The sequence below is a fragment of the Mycetomoellerius zeteki genome, unplaced genomic scaffold, assembly GCF_001594055.1.
Source record: "Mycetomoellerius zeteki isolate Tzet28-1 unplaced genomic scaffold, Tzet1.0 scaffold28, whole genome shotgun sequence".
Taxonomy (NCBI): domain Eukaryota; kingdom Metazoa; phylum Arthropoda; class Insecta; order Hymenoptera; family Formicidae; genus Mycetomoellerius; species Mycetomoellerius zeteki.
The window spans coordinates 321,959-346,850 of NW_017257260.1; the positions used below are offsets into that span (position 1 = coordinate 321,959).

At 31.9% G+C, this 24,892-nt stretch overlaps 1 protein-coding gene across 1 annotated transcript in view; it reads right to left on the reverse strand.

Annotated features, from left to right (window-relative positions):
* The window catches only part of LOC108724193 (extracellular serine/threonine protein CG31145-like), a 61,188-nt gene that overhangs the window by 15,586 nt on the left and 20,710 nt on the right, over positions 1-24,892 (reverse strand). The window contains exons 4-5 of the mRNA XM_018450428.1: positions 11,754-11,846; positions 1,705-2,009 (exon numbers count right to left, since the gene is read on the reverse strand). Coding sequence (XP_018305930.1) covers positions 1,705-2,009; positions 11,754-11,846 — 398 coding nt within the window. The remainder of the gene's footprint in view (positions 1-1,704; positions 2,010-11,753; positions 11,847-24,892) is intronic.

The window sequence follows — 24,892 nt, forward strand, 5'->3', positions numbered from 1 at the left end:
TTATAGTACGTTGTTCTATTGACAAAAATAATAGATACGTATTTTTTTATATCAGCTGAGTCTCACGTTAAAGGGGTGGAAATCTCCCTTGAAAAAAATCGGTCTTTTCTTTCGAAGCGAATATGAGCGAATATGATACCAACGCGGTATGAGACGAATACTTACGGAGCGCGTATATTGTAGAGACGATTTCGTTTATATCTGAAAAATGATTTTTCGGAATGTGATTTTGATACACATTGTTATTTTCAGCGTAAAATGCTCTTTGTTCGACAAATAAAAATTAAAAAATTTTTGAAAATAGGGGTGGGGTGGGGTACACAGTAAATAAATAATTAAAAAAATTTTTTTATTATAGTTATAAAGTATTCTTAAAGTCATTCAATTTTCATTGTAGAAAATTTTTTCTATCTCTTATAGTTTCGAAGATATTCGCTTTGAAAGAAAAAAATCGATTTTCTTCAAGGGGGATTTCCACCTCTTTAACGTGCGACTCAGTCGATATAAAAAAATACGTGTCTCTTATTTTTGTACAACATACTATAGTACAGCATATTATAAACTCATTTAAATCGGAAGGAAACCGTTGGTTGTGTTCCTTGTAGTATAATGTCCTAAACATATCCCGTATATGTCTCAGGATATTCGCAGGACGTATTTAGGATTATCCTGAGGATGTCTTGTGCTGTTAGAGTTTATTTGTATGTTGCGTACGTAACGCAGGTCACCAGCGTCACTCCAAAAAATTACACATTTGAGGATTATTCGTCTCATGGTCAATTGTCAGTTTGCTGTTAGATCCTAATCAATAAGTTCTAACTTTATCTCTTGCGTTTTACTTGTGTTCTTATTGACCGATCCTGTGTGTTCCCGCATTAATAATCGGAATCGAACTGAATATAAGCGGTATATCTTCTAATCAAGTTATCGCGTAGCTTCCGCGAGTAAATGGGTGCGTTCACATCGGACAAAGCTGCTAGCTTGTTCGTCGAGTGTTGAATGTGATTGGTTGGATCTATAAGTAACAATCAATCCGCATGTTTATTTGCTCGACGAGCAGGCTAGCCGCTTTATCAACTTGAACGCGTCCAATATTTCACGCGACATTTTCGTGTGAGAATATTTGAAGATTTCTGTAGTTCGCAATAAGATTTCGATGTGCGTTTAAGTGTACAGAAGATTTCTGTTTTGTCTGTGTCAAGATTTTCGATTCGCTCACGCGTTGAAGATTTCCGTTTCCGTGTGCATCCAAATTCCAAATCTCTTCATAACGTGCATATAGCCATATCACTTGACCAATTAATTAATTTAATTGGTGAGAAGCCTAACAAATAATTTTGAAGTCGTTATTTAACAGTAATTTCACCTTGGTATGCCAGATAAGATATTATGCCAGTACAGCATTAGATAAAAATGTAGATCAGGGGAGTAACGTCCTGCAGTTAAAACTTCCTCAAGGTAACTCGGGGTCATGACCTTGATAACATATGTCAAGGTCATTGGGGGGCTCCCCTGACCTACATTTTTACCTAACATTAAACATAGATAATAAGAAATAAAGAAGAAGAATGCAAAAAAGGAATATTTACTTTAACTGTAACAATTTTATTGTAGTAATAAAGAAATAAGAAGAAAAAATTTATTTTTTTAAATTCAGTTTTTAGATTTCTGCGACATTTTTCTAAGAAAATAATTGTGTCTTACCATGTTCCCATTGGGCCTTCTTCCGTTTATGATAACTTCTACGCCAAGGATGCCGCCAAGCCTTCCTAGCCGCAAAAGTTTTATCTGGTAAAAAGGCGGCGAAGCTACCCTCTAAAGTATCGGGACTGCCGCAAACAGCATGTGCTGTATCGCAATAATAACTACATTTGCCGTGGAAGCACAGGTTACCGGCCGGACTCACGAAGAACGTTTTAAGCAGTTCACTGTCGGCAATCTGGTAAATTTCCGTTGTAACATTAAGAGTTCGACCATTCACCGGCATCGCTCTGCGAAATCCTAAAAGCCTGCGAGCCAAAAACAAAAGATATAAAAAATTTTAGATTATTAAATTTGCGTGAATTATAAAATTAAAAATTTTATTCTTCATAGAATTGTGTTACTCATACATATCCTTATATTTGAATAGAGAATAGGAGATTGTATAATCAAATTGAAAGCAAAATTTGTAAATTTATTAGTTGTGTTCTCATATGTACGATCCTATAGATTAAAAATTGTTTATTTACGTCATTAAAATTGTTTATTTAGGACGTAAAATTGTTTATATTATGCCCAAAATAAACGTTATTTCTACATATGCTTATTATTGCGAAGAATATTATTAAGGCCTCAGTAGTTTAAAGGCTTAGGACGTTCGCACGGAGTGCTAGAGATCCGGGTTCGACTCCCGACCAATGTAATATTTTTTGCAATAAGAATTAGTTATTTACAGATTTTATTATGGCATTCAGCATTATTAAGATCATTCTAAGATGCGTAAGAGCATCGAATTGTTAAATTGCTAGTCAATTTAACTCGTGATATTAATGCGGTAGTTCAGTGAAGTTTACATTTCAAGACTGAAAAATTATTTCGGTGCGCAAAAGACTACATAGTATATAAATTCACAAACATTTAAGGGGGTAAGCCAGAGTAAAATTTAAAAGAAAATGAAAATTATTTTTACATTTTTCGAAAAATTGATGTCTTAAAAATATCTCTTAAAAGGTTTTTTTTTATGAAATTCAAAGTATTTCTCGAGTTATGTGAGTTCTAGCGAACGGGCGTGTAGTGCTGAGACACGCATCTTTAAACTTTAAAAATGTTTTTCTCAAAACAACTTTTTTCAACTAGCGGTGTCTATAACTCGAACAATTTTCGACCGATCGGCCTCAGCTTTGAACAGTAGCTTCACAAAACGAATAGTTTCAGTTAAGAGTAGGGATGTTTTTTAATTGTTAGTTTTTGAAGGGCGAAATATTTAAGATGTTCAAAATATAGTGAAATTAAAAAAAAAATTTTTAAACCGCTGTCATTTTATAAAAAAAAAGTTATTTTAAAAAATCGCTACGCTTAACTGAAACTATATTCATATAGATTCGAAATTTTCAAAAAACTTTCGTTTCAAATAATTAAAAATAATTATTTGAGTTCTCTACGTCGCCGATGGACCTTATTTTTTGAACACGGAAGTCTACCATGCTGTGCAACATTGTCATATATTTATATTTTGACATACAAAAACTCTTAAAATGTCTACAAAGTGTGCCGAATTGATGTTTTGTTCTTATTTTTCAATCATTTTCTTAACTCATATTTTTTCTAAGACTTATAGTTATTTTTAAAAAATGACAAAAAAGACCTTTTTTAAAGTCTTTACTCTGATATATCCCCTTAGATCCAGCTAGATCATTAAAGGCATTTATTTTCTACTGGTTGAGTTCTCACATGTACTATAAATTTAATATTGTTTGTAAATTTATTTCAGGGAAGAGGAAAATGGACACAATTTAAGTATTATTTAAAGTATATGATCTAAAGTACTATCCCACTAAAAATAGCAGTTCTTCTTCAGTAAATCATCGGTAGGACAACTTGCGTAATGCTAATGCCGGCAATATTGTAACTTTCAAGCCTCATAACTCGAAAAGTACTTAATAAAAATAAACTTAATTACAGTGTTTTGGAAAGCTCTCGAGATAAGTTACAAGATATGTAATGAAATGTAATGAAAAATGGGGGGTCCTATTTAAAAAATCCAAAATAACCTTGCCCTGACCTTGACAACGCCACCCAAGGTCAAACCAATGGTATCATCTTATGCCCCCCTCCAAACCATACAACTTTTGTTTGAAACATTTTTCCATCTTTACCATAGTTTTCGAGAAATCTTAATACATTATTTAAAAGGGTACAATATGTATATTATCAAAATCATGACTCTGAACAAGCTCACATCGTCTCTAGATGATCCAGAGGGCATCCGTATTGCGTAGTCATAAAGAAGTTGTGACTGGTGATGCCCCCAATCATAGAGAATATGGATCCTCAATTGTTAGATTAGGAACCCTCTCGCCATAGAGAGAAGAGGTGTGATTCCTCTATATAGTCGTCTCTTTGGATTGACGGGATTGACGAAAAAGGGAGAGTCACTGAGAACAAGATGGCCCGAGCAATCAAAAAGTTCAGAGGCCGACCAAAAGCCTTCGATCCTGATGATGTGTCCGGGCGAGTCTGAGCTTTGCTCTCAGCTGGGTAATGGATTGAGTCATATACGAGTTGCCTGAAGGAGGGAATCTTCCTCCTCGAGAGTGAAAGAGGGCGGGGCTTGTCCTTTTTTCTAAGGAGAGCAGACTGGCGAAGAGTATTTCTGTGTATAGACTAATCTGCCTGTTGGATGATGTGGATAAAGTGTTCGAAAGGATATTTGTTCTCATTGTTTAAAACTTATCCAAGAATGGTCACTTTTAGCAGGGCAATATGAATTCCGAGAGGGATGAACACAGTTGACGCTATTCGTCAGGTCTGCTTTGTCTTGGAATTAAAGAGGAAAAGGTGGCACTGGAGATGTCATTAGATATTGTCAACGTTTTAACCTTCTCTTGAGACCAAATAGGGGTGGCGATGAGATATTATTGTATGCCCCCCTACCTGGTAGCCATTGGAGAAGATTTTATTACTTCTGGGATAGGTTATTATTGGAGTTCTGTGACAAGAGTTAACTCTAGCACAGAAGGGAAGCATCATGCGAGGTTCCACAGGAGTTGGACATTTTTTATGGAATCTTAAGTACGACGTTTTCCGTACCGCCCTTCCTACTGGCTGTGTTGAGACAAACTAGTATTGACCAGGGGAAGTTATTAGAAAAAATCGATCGCCACAATCAATTAGGCTATAGCCTGTGCTGTACGCTCCATTGAGAAGTTGGATCTGGAGATGGCCTTGCATGAACCCGAAGCCTCTTCTTTCACAACGTCTTACCTCTGACTCAGATAATGGTAGGGTTAATCTATGTTCCAATAGGTCCATGACCAAATATTTGAGCCTCACGCTGGATGGTCAGTGGGGGTTCAGCTGAGATATCTCGAGCTGTTGATTCCCAAATTGGGCACAACGGTTGATGCGTTAGTAATACTACTATTCAATATAAGAGGTTCGGACACGGCAAAGAGGCGGCTGTATGCAAGCATCGTCCTGGCCTGAGTTATATGATACTCTGGTTTGGATGAGGGATGCAGTGGCCAATAACCTCATGAATAGCATCCTATTCGGCGCACAGCGTCAAATTGCCCTTCACCTCGCCCATAAGTACAGGAAGATGTCCTATTCGGCGGCCACAGCCCTAGCCAGACCTCTCTCTCCTCCTCTGGCAGATTTACTTCTCGGTGCTTATGCCAAGGCATACAGGCGCGCAAAAGCAATCCGCTTGAGGCGGAATGTTCTTGTCACGAAGATCGCAGAGATTATACCCAGTAAGCAAAACTTATTAGTAATCATTACTTCAACGTTATTACAACGATCAACAATAATATATAACGTTTTCAAATATGTTGTATTTAACATTATATACAACATCATTATGAACAATTTTTGACTGTAATTTGGAGGTTTTTATAATATTGATATTCTATTATAAAATAAGGTAATTATGCAGTATAAGGGACCATTCTTCAATGACCTTGACCTTGATATATGTTGTCAAGGTTATGACCCAAGTGATCTTGAGCAAATTTTAACCGTCGCTTGTTGCTCGTTAAAAAGTTATTAACAAAAAAAGTTCTTCAATAAAACCTAACTTTTGGACATAATTGCGCTCCGATGAGACAAATTCCCTGCTTTAACAGCGCAAAATATTTTTTTATATAATTTGTGTCTTTAGAGCACAGAGAATTTGTATTTTTAAAGCAGAGAATATCCAAAAGTTAGGTTTTATCGAAAAACTTTTTTTGTTAATAACTTTTTAACGAACAACGAGCGACGACTAAAATTTGTTTAAGGTCACTCGGGGTCATGACCTTGACAACATATGTCAAGGTCATTGGAGGATAGTCCCTTATAATTACCTAAAATAATATTATAAATAATATTGCATTAATATTGAATCAATATCTCAAAAATGTTGAATTATAACATAATACAATGTTGAAAAAAACACTGCAAAAACGTTCAGAAGTGTTCGTTAAAGTAACATCTTACAGACGTTGCAATACAATATTTGAGAACATTAATTCAACATCTATTTAACATCATATAAATTTGCAAGAATACTAGGTCCTTGAATTAATTTTTACATAAAACTAAACAAAATATTTTCAAAATATGTTTTATTTGTTCTCATCTTGCCCTTGGGTCACCTTCTAAAAATCATTTCATTAAAATATGAGTGAAGAATTTTATAATGCTATATATGTCTTTTATTTTATTCTATATGTAATTTTTAAATATACGAGAAAATTACTCTGCCAGTTCATCTCCACTGTCCACATCCAACATTCACATATCTACAAATCATATTGCGTACTATTCCCGAATAAGTGACTTTAATCTATTAATTCAACTTGCAAGATTAGGGTTAGCAAAGCTACGCTGGATCTATTATGCTAATATACAATATTATTAATTAAAATATTTAATCCAAATGTTTCGATCATTTTGTGATTACCATATTAAAACATCGAAACGTTTGGATTTTTAATATTTTAATTAATAATATTGTATATTAGCATAATAGGCCCAGAGTGGTTCTGCTAGCTCTAACCTCAAGTTGAATTATATTAATTTAGAACCTTATTGTGACTTCTAATTAATTTGTTTAATCTATTAACTTGTTCAGTATTGTTTCAACGTTGTAATAATATTGATATAATCAATATATGAAAACTCAACAAAGATTCAATGTTGAAAAAACATTCACATGTCAACATTTAACATTGCAATGTCTCAGTAATGTTTCTTTCAACATTCTGTGCTAGTTACAAAATATTCGAAAGAACCCTACACAAAATCATAGAATTTCGGCCCTCGGTGAAATTGGCTGAAATTTTAGTATGTTATAGACTCACTATATGTTTTTGACTCACTGATCAAAAGTGTCCATAAGCACAAAGCTTGAAAATAATTAGTTTTTTTTGTTATAACTATTTAAAGTTTTATTTTATTAATACTTCAAAATCAAGTTTCTGTAATAAATTAAGAGATTTTAGATAATAATATGCCATCCACTCTCACCACCTTCACTCTCCCACATCTCCACCCCACCCTCACACACATACGCCTGTGCGCATATGTTTATATAAAAAAGGTGCATAAAAAGTAAATCTTTTTTATTACGCTCTTGTGTGTGTGCGTGCGCGCGTGTGTATGTATGTATCAATGGTATGTTTATGATTTTAGTTATTCGCCCGTTCTCAGAATTACTCAGAATGAACGACGTGGACGTAATAAACGTTTCCTTTGGGGTTGATTTTGAGTCCCCTTGCCTCTCACGTTGGGATACAAAAAAAAAAACAAGGAGAAGAGGAAAATGAATTTTCTATTCTGTGTTGTTATCGAATTTCAGCAAGCACCCGATATTTTTGCACACGGTGCTTCATGCGCGGAAACAAACATTCGGGTTATGATAATCAAGCATCTCGCACGTGAGAGGTAAGGGACTCATGCATTTCAAATGTGTGAGAAAAGTAAAAGTCTAGCAAAATCTAAATACATGATTATAAAAGATTTACTTCGATTTTTATGCTACTTTTTTTATATAAAATTACGCGCGCGGGCGTATGTGTGTGGGGGTGGGGGTGATGGGGATGAAGTGAGGGGGTGGAGGGAGTGAGGATGAAGGTGGTTAGAGTGGATAGCATATTGTTAAAATCTCTTGATGTATTACAGAAACTTCGTTTGAGGCATTAATAAAATAAAACTTTAAACGGCTATAATAAAAAAATTAATCATTTTCAAGCTTTATGCCTATAGACACTTTTGATTAGTGAGTCAAGAACTATAACATACTAAAATTTCAGCCAATTACACCGAGGGCTAAAATCCTATGATTTTGTGCGGGGTCCTTTATATCGTTAAAACATTCTTTAAAGGTCCGGAAATATTATATTATTAGGTAATATTATAATCACATTTATAAAATATTAGATGGAATTCTTTGGTGGAATTAATATTTCAAAATGTTGATCTAATGTTTCCTACTTACTGGGTACGAAGATAGGCGCGGCTGCGGGCTTTCAGACTTTCAAGCTTCTGGCGCCCGGACAGTGTAGGCCATTCAGCCCTGTCTGCTGAAATGGGTAGAGAGGAAATGGGTTGACTTACCGCCTCACACAGATACTCACTAGACATGGGTGCTTCTGTGAGTACTTGCACAGGACTGGTAAAGAGCACACAGCATAATAATGCCACCATTGAGCGGCCGACCGAGACTCCCGCGCGCAGCATATATTCTGGTATCCCGCATGGGAGCATAGAGTCTTACAAGGAGAAGCCGCCAGTTTGTAATCATCGATTTTAATTAACTTTTTGAGGTTAGCAGTACTTGCTAAAATATGTGCTACAGTAAAGTCATTATTCAGTCATTCTGGAGAAAATGACGATAAAATATTTTCTGGATAAAATATTTCTCAGATTTCCTAGTCGCGCGGGACTTTTTATAATATTTAAATCTTATAATTTTTAATTGTTATATTCAATTTTTAAGTCGTTCTTAGTTACTTAATATAAGAATTATTTATTGTACTTAATTATTTAATATAAAATTAATTATTCATTGCAAAAAGTGAGGGAATAAAATAATGCTTTCATAAGAAATTAAAAATTTCTTTATGGATACAAAATATCCCCAACAGCAAAAGTTGCAGCAATATTCCTGCAACATTATTGTAACGTGTAATATTACTGCAACTTTTGTGCTATTGGGGTATACTTATAATAAGAATTTACAATGACTGTTTTATAATAATTTCACAATTTTTAGAGTGGTATTTAGTGTATAAACAGCGTTAAAACATAATGGTTTGTTGTACATATAATTATTGCTATTACATTAGCACAACCTTGTTTTAATAATAAAATCTGAAAAACAAACATTTTTAAATAAATTTCCTTTTTCTATTATTTTAGATGCAAATCAGGCATGTTTTAGCATGTCACATAAGACTGGTGCGCTTAACTGATTGTGAATTAAAGAGTGTATTTTAATAGCATCTTTATGTTTGGTTAGTTTTCTATTACTTTTAAGGAAATATGTACAATCATCACCTACAAAAAATTCGTTGTATATTTGAGAATATGTTAGAACATCTCATAAATCTATTATTAATACAAACTTTTCACTTTTTACTTATGGCTGTAATATTTCTATCAAAAAATCTTTATAAATATTTGTCTGAGAGCGCATCAAGAACACGAGTGAAGAACGAGGACGATAAATGGAGTTTCAAACATCACAAAATAAAAACAGGTTGAATTTTTGTTATTTCACAATGTTATTTCACAATCAGAACGCAATTTATTCAAAAAGAAAAAGGCAAACAAAATGTATATTGTACAGTATGTTAAAAACAACCATTCAGGATTTATATAATAGGTGGTACACGCCAAAAAAACCTTAGTGAACATAAATTGAAAGTTTTATCAACTTTTTAGTACTGCATTTCCTTATTTTTACCAATATGAGAAAATACGGTTTTAAAAAATTTTGAAAAAATTTTCAGAACTTTATGAGAAAAAAATAAACAATTTTTGTCTCTTGACGTTTTTCTGTAAAGTTGATAGTAATTGAGTAAAAAAATTATTGAAGACTGTGCAAGCGCCAGCACACAGGCAACCCGCAATACAGAGACCGGTAAAAGCCGCCTTTCTCGCAAGCGCTTCGCGGGCCCACTTTTCTCATGAACGCTTGCGACCTGCGAGTATCGCGACTCAGCCCCCAGGGGGCTGGCGCGACGACCGCGAACCCGCAATTCAAATCCGCCCAGCGGGGCATTTAAGGCCCGCCGAGGCGAAGTCGCTTTGCTCAAGGCGATTTCTCGAGACGGATTTCAATGTAGTATACTCCCTGTTGCAAATTCTTACAAGAAAAATTCTTGTGAGGTCTTCCAAGAAAATTTTCACATACGAATTTCAGACAGGAACATACAAGATTGTATAAGAATATATCGCATACGATATTTATAGGTAAATCAAGAATCTTGCAAGAATTTTACATCCATGTTACATGAATCTTATAAGCATGTTACATAACTTTGACATGCATGTTACATGAATCTTGCGTGCAAGTTACGTGAATCTTGCAAGAATATAACTGGAGTGTCATTATGAAAATATTACAAGAATACTATTGGAACGTGCGTAACTGAAATACACTCATGAATCCGAAAGGCCGGACAAAATCTTTCACTAAAATTTTCGCATAATTAATTGCGATAGCGAAAGCAAAAGCGAGAGTCTAAAATAATGCGAAAGTCTCGCTTTTGCATACGCAAAAGCGAATTTTCGCACACCCCTACTTACAACTTGATCAAACCTTACTATAACCATTATCCAGATAACCAAGCGTGCGATATTCGTACAAAATACCACTACCATACTGTTACGATACTGCCACGAGATGGCGGTGTACGACATAACTGTACGGTAACAGTACAAAAAGTATACATGATATTATAGTACACCGTGTCAACATTGTACTGTTTGGTACATCATCGATACGTAACTACAGTACCGTATCAATATGGCGTAGGGGAAACTGGGCGAATTGTGTGCACCTAAGGAAAATTTATTGTCTTGGAATATTTTTCCAAATTTAAAACGATATAAGTATGGAAATAGATACTATAAACATTCTTCTACCATTACGTATCCTTGTACTAAATAAATTTTCATTCAAAAAATTACAATTTTTTCTCTGCAGTTATCATCTCTGTTGATAATCAAACTTTGACAATAACACTGAAATTTTACAATTTTACAGAAAAATCGAGTATTATTAAATTTTAAATGCATATACACCGATACAAATCGTCTATTAAACTAATAAATCATAAAATTAGTACAATATGCTATTATCAGTTTTTTGTGCTTAATCATTTCAATATTAACAAGAACGCGAACTCCCGTAAGGATGTCGGTTTTTAATAGTATCTCGTCAGTGTCTAAACCATAGACATATAAGATAGACCCAGCATTAGCTATACATACCTGAGTTTAGCAGAACGATGCGAGAGGCCAAATATTGGGACAACCTATCCTTCTCTGTGCACGCATCTTGACAGTAAATGTACTTGGTAATACTCAAGAATTCTACCTTCCTCACCGATTTTGACGAAATTAAGCTCATTCGATGTGTTTTTTTCACGAAATGAACAAATGTGGCAAAAAAAAGTGACTCTGTCCCGTAGACCGAGATATTAATCGTTGAAGTTAACGACTATTCAGGTTAGGAAATCTGTCACATCGATGGCATAGAGACATGAGAACATATAAGTGAAGCTAGAATAAATATTTTTTACTCTAATTTCATCAAAATCGGTGAAGAAGGTAGAATTCTTGAGGATTACTTATTTTTATATCTTCTTTTATTCGTTTCAGTAATATAAATGTCAAGATGCGCGCGCAGAGAAGGATAAGTTGCCCCGATATTTTGCCTCTCGCACCGTTCTGCCAAACTCAGCATAGGTATACTATAGAAAAATATATGGGTGCTGGGTCTATTTTATACGTCTATGGTCTAAACGTATATTTATAAATAATAAAATGTTTAATATTACCTGTCCAGATGAAAAGATGCGATTTCAGCGGTATGCCTCTCGAAGTCTGTGAAGTAGAAATGATTTGGCAATGTCTGTTGTTCTCGCGGGAACCTGTGGGATGAAAACAACTTTATTATTATAAAAAAAAGAAATATTATACAGAGTGTATCTAAAATAACGTACACTGATCATACAGTGCTATTCCTAATAAAAAACTAAGTCGAAAAGTCCTTTAGCATTTTGCAATTTTCGCAATAGTTAACAAGATATTAATTATACAAAAAATCGCTGAATATTGGTTTTCAATAACTTTTTACTCAAATACTATCGACTCTACAAAAAAACTGTTAGAGATAAAAATTGTTTATTTTCTTCTAATGAAGTTATGAGAATTTTTTCAGAATTTTTTAATACCGTATTTTCTCATGTTTGTAAAAATAAGAAAATGCAATACTAACAAGTTGATAAAAAATTCTGAAAAAATTCTTAGAGTTTTATGAGAAGAAAATAAATGATTTTTGTCTGTTGCAGTTTTTCTGTAAAGTTGATAGTATTTGAATAAAAAATTATTGAAAACCAATATTCAGCGATTTTTAGTAATTAATATCTTGTTAACTATTGCGAAAATTGCAAGATGGTAGAGAATTTTCGACTCAGTTTTTTATTAGGAATAGCACTGTATGATTAGTGTACGTTATTTCAGATACACCCTCTATATACAAAGAATAGTTAAATACAAAATGAAGATTTATAATTTCTTAATTAATAAGACAAACAATAATGAAGAAAGTGTACTACTCTGTGTTTTAATTTAAATACTTCTTATTATTATCATGTTTTAAAAAGGTTAAGTGAATATATGCAATAGTCTTGAAGCAGTCTGTAAAATCGTAGAAGAGTATAAATGAGACTTGCGTGTATGATATTACAGGTATTATCATAAATTGCTATATTACAGAATTAAGGTGAATTACGGTATTAATCGATCGATATCTGTCGCGTGACTTTGTAACCATTCTGTTTATTGCGTAACGCAGTAACTGCTTGCTGCTATATCCACTAGATTACCAATAACAGTCAAATTTCATATTACGTAATTTGAAAAACTGTTTCATATAAAAACTATTTTATAGAAAAGAAACAAAATTTTTGCTTTTATAAAAAAAATAGTAGAAATGTAAAGAGCGTGTAATCTTTGTCAAAAAATAAAGATTATAAAATTTTGAATATTTCATAAAATTGTTTATTTACTTATTTCATTCATTATATACACCTCATTTCTACTAATAATTTGTAATACATTCTATATAGCATATGATTATTCATTTAGTAGATGAATTAAATTATAAAAACCCAAGTGGTACTATCTTTATTGTACCAAGTTAAAAACTCAAGTGGTATTATTTTCATTATTTATTTAATTCTAATGATATGTACCATTTATATAAGAGATTTAATTGATATCAATGATTGACGTCAAGTTAAATCATATACTTTCTTTTTCGACCAAAATAGTAATAGTTATTTAATTCTCCTTCAAAATATGATTATAACATACAATTGCGTTACCTTACTCAATTCAAGTGTTACAACAAAAAATTAAAGTAACCGTATAAAATAAAAAAATTTAATTCAAATAGAAAAATTTTTTACGTAAAACGCTTGACCCTGCTAAATCTCGAAATATAATACAATATCGTTATGAAAAAGAATAGTAAACTTTATTCAGTGTAACATTCAAATTATATAGAGAAAAAAGTGGTATTAATAGTGTCCGAAATATTTATTATTTAGGACACTATTAATAAAATGTAGCGACATTGTATAATAATTCGAAGAAAAATATGAGTGGTAATGTGGCCTTCCATAAAAATAGCGTTAAAAAATTAGTTTTGTTTAGAAAACAGTAATTGATTACAAAATTAACAAAAAAATATTTTAAAATGTATGCAAATAAATGTATATACATTCACGCAACTTCTGCATATAAGCAATCTCAGTACTAAAAATCTCAGTGTACTAAAAATAGTACAGTCAGAAGCAATGAGGTTGCGATACTTTTTTTTCGGATGAGTTTAAGAATACGCGATCAAATTCAAGATGCGAATCCCTCTCTTGTGCAATGAATGAATATGATCATGTGAGATTTGTCAAATGTCTATACAGGCTGTGTTCCAAAATTGACTGCCAGTACTGAAAATCTATAGTGTACGTAACGTAAACTGTAGCATTTTCTGTGCTGGCAGTAAATTTGGAACACAGCCTTATACAGCAATACGTGATCACGACGTCATTTTTTTTCTCATTGTGTTCACACGCATAGGCTATTGTAGCACGTGGTAATGAGATACTACAATTATATTATATATATTATTATATTTAAATTAATAATCAATTAATAATTATTAATTCGTAATTTATAGCACTTTATAAATTATAATTCTTAACTCGTAATTATAACTCGTAATTTATAACTCTTTATAACACTTTCATATTTTAAATGAAATAAATACACAATATACAACATAATACATGCACACTATTATATAAGTAAATACAATAATACATAAGCGGTCTTCCAATCTTATTATTGTTTATACACGCGCGCCGAAAATGCGTAACTCTCTTTACATATCGATTATTGCGAAGAATATTGCTAAGGTCTCGGTAGTCTAAAGGCTTAGGACGCTCGCACGGAATGCAAGCGATTCGGGTTCGACTCCCGGCCGAGGCATTATTTTTCGCAATAAGTTTATTACAGTTTTTAAGTTGAGAAATTTGGGGGGATTATTAATATTTCAGATTTGATTGCGTTGAAAGTCCAACAACCATATCGGCACGCAATTATAATTTCTGAAATTAATTCATTTAAAATGAATTTAGAATAGTTCAACATTTTAACATTCAGACCGTTAGTGGCGCTTCTTAGTTTAAAGTAATTTTTTTAAATTTTTTGTCCGCCATATTGGATCCGCCATTTTGACTTCAGATTCGTAATCAGTGACCCAAAAAACCTCTCTCGGACTTCATTTTCGGCTAATTAGCTATTGTTGATTAGTCACAATCACATTTATTATTAAAAAGGGATGAATTTTTCCAGTTTGTTTATTTATAAAATACATTTCGTCGACAATAGGAATGTGTTTCCACGGTTTTTTTTATAACAACTGATGTTCTACAAAACTAATAATGTTCTTTTCATTGTAGTAATATGTTAGAAACTGTTTGAAAAACTCAGGTAAAAAGTGACATATGTATATGTAGGACACTGTGTCGCAAAGGGTTAAACGAATAAGTGAATTCAAATAAACCTTTGCACGCATATTTATTATTGTTTAATCAGTATATATTCAAAATTTGATTTAATTTCAAATGTTACTTTTTTATCAAATTTACAAATGAGTACTACAAAACACGATTTTACATAAGAATCAAGATTAACAAAAAATTGAATAACATTTAAACCAATAAGTGAATTGTATTCAAATTTTTACACAAATATTCAGACGTAATAGAACAATCTAAGAAATTTTTATATTTTTGTTTTATTAATGTTTTATTAATGTTTTAAAATGTGACATGCATTCTTAATTCCGCAAGCTCTGATTGAAATCCTACAGAAGGAAGTCTATACTTTATAGAAATCTATTTATTCAAGCATCCGATTTGAGACAATTAACTCTAAATTTTAACTATTATATTATTAATGTTGAATACTTTAAATCTGGACTATGTTATTCTGTAAAATATATAGAGCTTTTTCCATAAAATAGCAATTTTCGAGATTTGACATATTTTTATGTCTAATGTCTTCCTCTTTAAATATTATTACACAAACCTTAAGGTCATGAAACAAATAAGTATATACAATATAATTATACAAAGAATATCATAAAGAATGCTTTTATTCTTCTCCTGAATTGAGCAAATTTTGTCCGAGCGAATAATGGGAATTTATTGCGGCCAGCTCACCGCTTCGCCGAAATTTTCTACTATGGAATCGCTAACTTTTAGGGGAACTTATTGGCGAACTTATTACCAGAGTTTAAATCGCGCGAGCGCCAACCACTTATCGTAGAATCTTCGGCCTAGTTGAAGTTTAAAGGGTTCTAATCTCGTGTGGACCTTCAAGAAGGAAAAATAGATATGTAGATATATAAAGATAAAAATAAAGGTAAAAATAAAGATAAAAATAAAGAGAGAAAGAGAGAGAGAGAGAGGGGCGGAGAGAGAGAGAGAGAGAAATACAGAAAGAAAAGGAGAGAGTAAGGAGGAAAGAATCTCAATACAAGATGCGTCTGAAAATTTCTTACGAATATTACATTGTCGCTGTTTTACTACTTATCATCATTAACGTAACCACAATAAACAAATTATAATGGTAATTGGCTCTTTGAACTACGTCAAATAAATAAACAATAAAAGAGCACAAAACGTAGATTGTTGTTGCACGATTTCTATTCTAACTACTGTAATAGCACAGTATATTGGTTATACATTGGTTAAAATTGGCTGGATATTGGTTATATCGGGGATAAACCAATATTTCCCAATGTATAATGCCAATATTGATTATATAATAAATATATACACTGAAAAAAATTTACTGAATTTTGATAAATATTTCTTCAATAGTACTAATGAAATATTTACTTTCAGAAATGTAATAAGTAATTAGTCAAAATAAAAAAGTTATGTTTAAATCAAATAAATATATGTTTATATTCAGTAAATATTTATATATTATTTATTTATATTTATATTAATATTATTGAAACAAACATTTATTAAAATTTAGTAATTCTTTTTTTCAGTAACCAATATTTAATTGTACAATATTTATATTGGCTTCACGTTGGACATACATTGACTAGAAGATTTCCCAATGTAATGCCAATATTGGTTACAGAGGAAATTCTAATGCATCGTCAATGTTACATGTCAATTACACGACGACTATTAGAAATACAATGGGGATAGATTGGCCCATGTTTATAACATACATGTATAAATATAATACAGTATAATGTATAATAGAATACTACAATATAAATATAATATAATATAATAGGGTACTAATTATAGTTTTAAAAAAGCCGCTTTTTTCAAATTACTGGAAAAAAATCGGAAAAATTTCGGTTTTTTTCCGAAAAATTGATTTCTTGGAAAAATTGCTGTTTTTGCTATGTAAAAGACATATAAGTAACTTCTAAATTCCATTATAAAATTAATGCGATTTACGAAATTATGTAGCATTATTTTTATTAAAATTTTTTAGTTATCTCTCTTTCTATTTTTATAGTAAAACCTAATCTAACCTTCCTTTAGTACATGGCAAAGCTTAAATAGACAGATTTTTAATTCTAGTTTATTTTTTTTTTCAAATACTTTGTTATGAATTCAGTTTAAATCCAAATTATTTTCTAGACCTACTGTTATCATATAAACATGATATTTGGACTCTATATTTTTAATTCTTACATTAATGATGCAATAATGTATGTTTTGTATGTTTTACTGAATATATTATGCGACCTCATTCTCTTATACAATTTCAAAATTTCTGTTAACTTATCCCGTTGTGTATACCCTATACGCAATTATTTTCTTTACGGAAAGAATCGAGAAGCAAACGTGGTAGGTTTTACGAGCACACGTGAATTTTTCCAAAATAAATTTTTCTACCCTATAATATACGGGATATTTTTCCTCTTTATGTTATAAATACGGGGTGTCCCATTTTAAATAATGCATTAAGATTTCTCGAAAACTATGGTAGGTACGAAAAAATATTTCAAACAAAAGTTGTATGGTTCGGAGGGGAACATAAAAAAGTACTATTGATTTGACCTTGTGTGGCGTCGTTAAGGTCAGGTCAAGATCAAATTGATTTCTTTAAATGGAACACCCTACTTTTGATGACAGAATTTAATAGCTAGTGTCAAGAGCTTTACTGAATATATTATGCGACCTCATTCTCTTATACAATTTCAAAATTTCTGTTAACTTATCCCGTTGTGTATACCCTATACGCAATTATTTTCTTTACGGAAAGAATCGAGAAGCAAACGTGGTAGGTTTTACGAGCACACGTGAATTTTTCCAAAATAAATTTTTCTACCCTATAATATACGGGATATTTTTCCTCTTTATGTTATAAATACGGGGTGTCCCATTTTAAATAATGCATTAAGATTTCTCGAAAACTATGGTAGGTACGAAAAAATATTTCAAACAAAAGTTGTATGGTTCGGAGGGGAACATAAAAAAGTACTATTGATTTGACCTTGTGTGGCGTCGTTAAGGTCAGGTCAAGATCAAATTGATTTCTTTAAATGGAACACCCTACTTTTGATGACAGAATTTAATAGCTAGTGTCAAGAGCTTTTCAAAACACTATAATAAAGTTATTTTTCAATAAGTACTTTTCGAGTTATAAGGCTTGAAAGTTACAGTACTGCCGGCATTAGCATTACGCAAGGTGTCCGATTGCTAAAACCTCTCGAATGTTGTTCAGAATCATATCTTGAATAATATTTGTCAAGGTCACTGGAGGTTGTACCTCTTATTTTCACGTAAAAATGAATTTTTAATGTAAAAATGGAAATAAAAGGAATAATCGTCGATCGGATAACTTGCGTAATGCTAATGCCGACAAAAAGTACTATTGATTTGACCTTGTGTGGCGTCGTTAAGGTCAGGTCAAGATCAAATTGATTTCTTTAAATGGAACACCCTACTTTTGATGACAGAATTTAATAGCTAGTGTCAAGAGCTTTTCAAAACACTATAATAAAGTTATTTTTCAATAAGTACTTTTCGAGTTATAAGGCTTGAAAGTTACAGTACTGCCGGCATTAGCATTACGCAAGGTGTCCGATTGCTAAAACCTCTCGAATGTTGTTCAGAATCATATCTTGAATAATATTTGTCAAGGTCACTGGAGGTTGTACCTCTTATTTTCACGTAAAAATGAATTTTTAATGTAAAAATGGAAATAAAAGGAATAATCGTCGATCGGATAACTTGCGTAATGCTAATGCCGACTGTACTATAACTTTCGAACCTTATAACTCGAAAAATACTTAATGAAAAAAATATTTTATTATATTTTATTAGTGTTTTGAAAAGCTCTCATGGTAAGCTATAAGAAAATATAATGAAAATATATATCGAGGCTGAAGGCACTCATGTCTGAAAATGTAGAACAATGGCGTGTGTGTCATATCATTTACTAGAAAAATGCTACAAAAGAAAGAAAATGGTACAATAGGAAGAGGATGATGAAGTGGGCTAACTATTCAAGAGTGTTCTTCGTATGGCTCAAAGCGTGCGCTCCGGACATCACTTATATAATTGCGCTTGTATATAATCCAATCCATATAACTCCGTCAGTGGAAAAAATCCAAGTGAGAGAAGTGATTGTAGATATTATTGTTTCGAATAAAATTTTATCAGTTGCGGTATTTTAAAAAATCAAATAAGGCCTTTAAAAAATTTTTTTATTGTTTTTACACGTCATATTATGGACCGCCTTTAGTCCATTTTTAGCTCGTTTTTAGCTCGTTCTTACTTTTCTTGCACTCTCAAACATTCACAGTATATCGCGAAGGAAGAATGACGAATATACACGGAAAAAAATAACTTGGCAATAGCAGCTAAATTTCAATAGCTGAATTAAACTTAGCTGTAAGAGCTACTGCCTTAGTGTTATTGCTAAGCTCTAGCTATTACAGATAAAAAACATTCACTGTGGCATAAAACTTCATTAGCTGAAATTAAAAACGTATATTAGTACAGGTAGCTAAAAAAATATCAAACGTTCCTAAATTCTTTATCATCATGCACATACATTACAGAAAATGCTTTGTAGTTACAATACTTAAGCACACATAGCTAAGTTTATAGTTACACATTTAATAAGTTTATAGTTACACACAAATGTGATTTGACTCGTTACTGTTTCTTCAACGTGTCGCTGCCAATGCTGCTATAACAGCAGCGCACTAGCTGTTGTACGTTGTACTGGTTATACGCAATTGTAAGTCCCATCATTTTTGGATGTTTTATACAGCATTGTATTCTACTTCTAAACGTGATAGACGAAGAAATTCGGAAAACAATACATTACAACATTAAAACAATAGTGTATCTCAGCTCTAGGGGCTCTCATTAAGGGGATGTTGGATTGATCAAATTGTTGGGACATTGCACATTGATATAAATCTCCGAATTTACTTAACGGAATCAAAAATTCTTTCATAGGATTAAAGTAGACAAAATTCGGAAGTGCTGCAATGGACTTTATACTAAAATCGAAAAAAAACTTAAATTTTTTTCAACACGTAGAGCTGTCACCTACGTAGATGTTTGCTTAATACAAAAGTTTTATAGCTCCTATGGATAAAACAACAGTTCAGCACCCAGCGTTTTGTGCACAAACAATACCGAGTTTATAAAACAAAGATTAAAAGCTTTAAAAGAAAGATTTATATCGATCTATAAATTACGAATGCTGAGCAAAGACTCGGAATGATAAACAAAGCAGTAATTATGTCTAGCAGTAGTTGTTCAATCTTGCAAGAGATGGCGTTGCAATATGTTAAATAAGGACAGATGTATGCGTTTGAGTGAGATAGAATAATAATGTAAGAAATAAATTAAAGATGTCACTACTATCGAAATTTTTCATTTGGAATTTAAAAAATGTGTACTATCGATTAAGTTTGGCTGTCACTCCAGTATCCCCTTAGATAAGGTTTAAAAGAAAATGAACTTCTTTGTAAATACTTTCTGTGATTTTCCATGAGTGCGTTCCGTTTTATGTATGATGCACATGTATTATTTTATTGTGTATTATTTTATTGTTGTTCATCGAATATTAAAAAAGGCTAAAATGATATATCATGTGCGTCATTACCCGTCAAGATGTACTGCATGGAGGTCGCACGGTCGGAAATTTTAATCAAACACTCCGAAGAAATGTAAAACCGACCGTGCGAGTTTCAAAAACGTCTTGAGGTAAACTACAAGAATATGCAATAAAAGATATGAGTTCCCACTTAAAAAATTCAAGTCGACCTTGATTGACAAAATTAATCGCATATATCCATGTAATGCATTACTTGATCCCTAACAACTTTTGTCTGAAACATTTTTCCAAATAACCATTCCTTCGTTTTTAAGTGGGGTGTATGGGTGTTCTGAAACACCAGTATATAAAAAATTTGCATTCTATATATATATATATATACTTATATATAATGATAAAAATATTATCATTAGACGTTACAGAATTGGTAAATAATAATGTGATACTCGTTATATAAAAGCTAAATAAACAATGCTTAGGGTCTATCTAGACGAATTTATACAGCCGCATAAACATATGCATAAAGAAAATTATCTAAATATTTTACATGCATGTATTTATAATGGAAATGCGATTGGATAATTTTCTTTATACATACTATGTTTATACGGTTATGCAAGTTCGTCTGGATATACCTCTACAATGCAATGTGCATAGCATTTAAAATATAAAATACCATTCAATGCATCCAGTGATATGTATGTATACTGTATATGTACATGCATATATACCATATTTGTAGTCATTCGAACTGCGCGCTTAATTTGATTACAGTTTTTCAGCACATTAACATTTTTCTAATGTGATGCCTGATTGATTGCATCAAATTATTAAGAATTGTTTGTCAATTTAATTTAATTTGTGATATACAAATTATTTATTGTGAAATACGGTATGTATGCATGTACATATGTACATGCATATAAAATTTAGACCGTACGTGCGAGAACACAATCGATAAACTAGAAGACTATATCGGTCGAAGCTGGATCTTTAATGCTTAAATAATTGAATGTGAATTATATAGTATATAATTCACATTCAATTATTTAAGCATTAAAGATCCAGCTTCGACCGATATAGTCTTCTAGTTTATCGATTGTGTTCTCGCACGTACGGTCTAAATTTTAGAGTAAGTAGATGCGTAATAGCTTGCTTTTAGTGCATTTTAAATCCATCTATACATTTCTTAAAAATAATAATTTTTCTTTCAGATATGCAGACGACACTTTTGTGTGACAGACATATGATAGGATCATTGAACAAGTCATGAGTTTTAAGTATCTCAAAACAGAGACCACAAGCAATAGGAACTTCCTTTCAAAGAAAGTAAACACTCAAGTCAACAACGCCGCGCAAATATCTAAGGTTACCTAAGGGAAGTGATATGGAATAACAAGTATATGTCGATCGACAATAAAATAAGAATATATGTATAAAACCTACATACGTCCAATACTGACCTATGCTGCTGAAACCAGAGCCGAAACCGCGATAACGGAGACTAACGCGAACAGCGGAAATGAAGCTACTCAGAAGCATAAAAGATGTAATACTAAGAGACAGAAAGAGAAGTCAGGATATACGAGAGGAATGCGAAATTCAAGACGTGATGAGATTCATGAGATCGAGGAGACGTCGCCGGAGAGAACATGTGGACAGGATGGGGCCCGATCGATTAATAAAATGAGTAAGATCGGAGATTCCTACTTTTAGACGACCCCTCAGAAGACCACCCAAAAGGTGATTTTGCCTATGGTATAAAGACAAGGGTATGCTCACGTGCATGCTATACGCATGCGACCAATCAAAATTGTCAAAGTGTGACATCACAGATAAGCGGTAAATTTAAAACTGCTGTTTCCAAATAGCTTCTGTTAGCAGCATGCTTGTCAGATATATCATTTTTATTTCGAGTTTATAGGAAAACTCTGTTTTAAAATAATATTTTATAAACTATATATATAATAAAAATATTCTGTAACTTAACTAATAAATATCTTGTACTTTTCTTTCGACGGCAATATGAAGCATGATGCATCGAAGTGTTGAGAACATATCATAGCTGAACACGAGCAAAATTATATATAGTTTACTTCGTTACATTTATACATTTACAAGAAATAAAAAATCTAACCTTCTTTGATGTTAATGTTTTGTTTTCCGCGTGCTACAACCCACTTAGCTGCGATCATAAAATCTTTTGGAAACGAAAAATATTTTATGCTGTTCCCGTTAAGCAATTTTGTTTTCCGAAAATAATTGCCACAACCTTTCACGGAACAAGACATTACATATGTAATATTCATAATTAAAGAGGAAAACAAACTCAATTATGCGTTTTTACTGAAATCATGTTTCTCCGGATACAAACATTAAGGACCAGGGGCTACCATGTTTAATCGAACCATTCGGACGATCTAATTGGCTCCGAGTGTGACGTCACTTTGATTGCTCAGTGGGTTATCACGTAATGAGCATATCCTTGTCTTTATATCACGATTTTGCCCGAGAGCTGAACTTCTACCTCGCAAGAAGGTCAAGAGAACAGAAGTATGTAACTGTAGGACATAATCCTAATGATAAAAAGAAGAAGAAGAACTGATTATCGCGTAGTTATTTACTCACACTTGTCCATACTTATTATATTCGAAATTATATTCGAAAAATAAACTGTATATTTCATTGGTCCGCGACTTTCTAGTTACTCTGTATGTTAAATTAACATATTTTATCTTACAGTTTACGTTTAAAATATGTATATAAGTTTCATGTTATTTATTCATTTACTTTTTTTGTACTTTAATCATTCTTATTACACATTGAGCATAATGTCGTTACAGAAATATATAATTTCTAGAACGTTATGATAATACAATATATAATATATATAACAAGAATTATTGAAACACGAAAATGTTTATATTTTGGGGGAACAAGATTAAATAGACTAAGAATTTATTTTCTCATTTCTAGTGGTTATGGTTTACCCTCAACTCATGTGTGTGTGCTCGCGTGTTACCAAATATTATATAATGTATATAAAATGTCATTTTTTGCACATTTCTTTTAGCTATCAATTCTTTAAAGAAAATTGCCTTAATTTAAAGTAAAAACCATTTACTGACTGGTACCGTTACATTAATAATTTTTAAATTATAAGCGATTAATAAAAAAAATGTAAATTTTTGAATTTTAACGTAATTACAATGATGTTAAGAATTGAGAAATTAATTTTCCATTTTCACACTAAAAAGAAATCAACTTTAAATTGATTTAAGATTTAAGATTCTATCATTAAAAAGTAGGTAATGTGCAAAAGATAAAAAATATCCTGCGATGATAAAATTATTGTATATTATCTTTTGTTTTTGCCTTCGTTTTAGAAGGAAGAAATCCATTTTGAAATTTTGGATGAAAAATCCTATATAAAACTTTATACTTTTAGATTTTATATGCAAAGAAGGAGAACATTTTTATTTAAGATATTTTTATTATAAATGTAAATGTAACTTAGAAGTTACAAACATTAAAACAATAGTTGAGTTGGTTTATAAGGGATTATTTTTTTATTTCATTTACTTTATGAAATATATCCAAATTGTTAATCGTTTATTTTTAAACGTTTATTTAAATCTGAATTTTAATTTATTTAAAATAAATTCTAGTAACCTAAGTAGAAAGAAATGCAAATTTGCGTATAGATTGTGTATGAATTTAAAACAGCGATTTGAGCAATACTTTAATGTTAACTTGGATGCTATCATGGTAACATCTCACGGCGCCGTTGTACCGACAAACTGCCCAAATAATTTTACGCGCTGTCTGCCTGTGATCCCAAGATACGCCAAGAACTTTGCGACATTCTGTGGTTTCACCGCCATCGTTCACACGGGTCATAGAAGCTAACCTCTCGCTCGTAATTTGCATGCAATTGTTCCTAATTTGTGCTATAATGATATCTAATTAGAATATATGTACATGCATGCATATACGCGTTCACCTGTACGAGAAAATCAATTCAAAATATTACAAATAGGAAGAATAAACGTACGGCGCTTGATAGGAAGAATAAACTATATGAGCGCTTGAATTTTTATAGGGTACGCCGGTATATACGCCGCACCTATCAAAAACTTAATTTATTAAGTATTATTTACTATGTGTAAAATAAATGAACTATATCAATAAAAACTTTGTACTGTGTACTACTATAAAAAAAATATTAGAAATCCGAAATATTTATTTTTCGTATTAAAAAATAAACTTTTTGAAACCCTTGCAT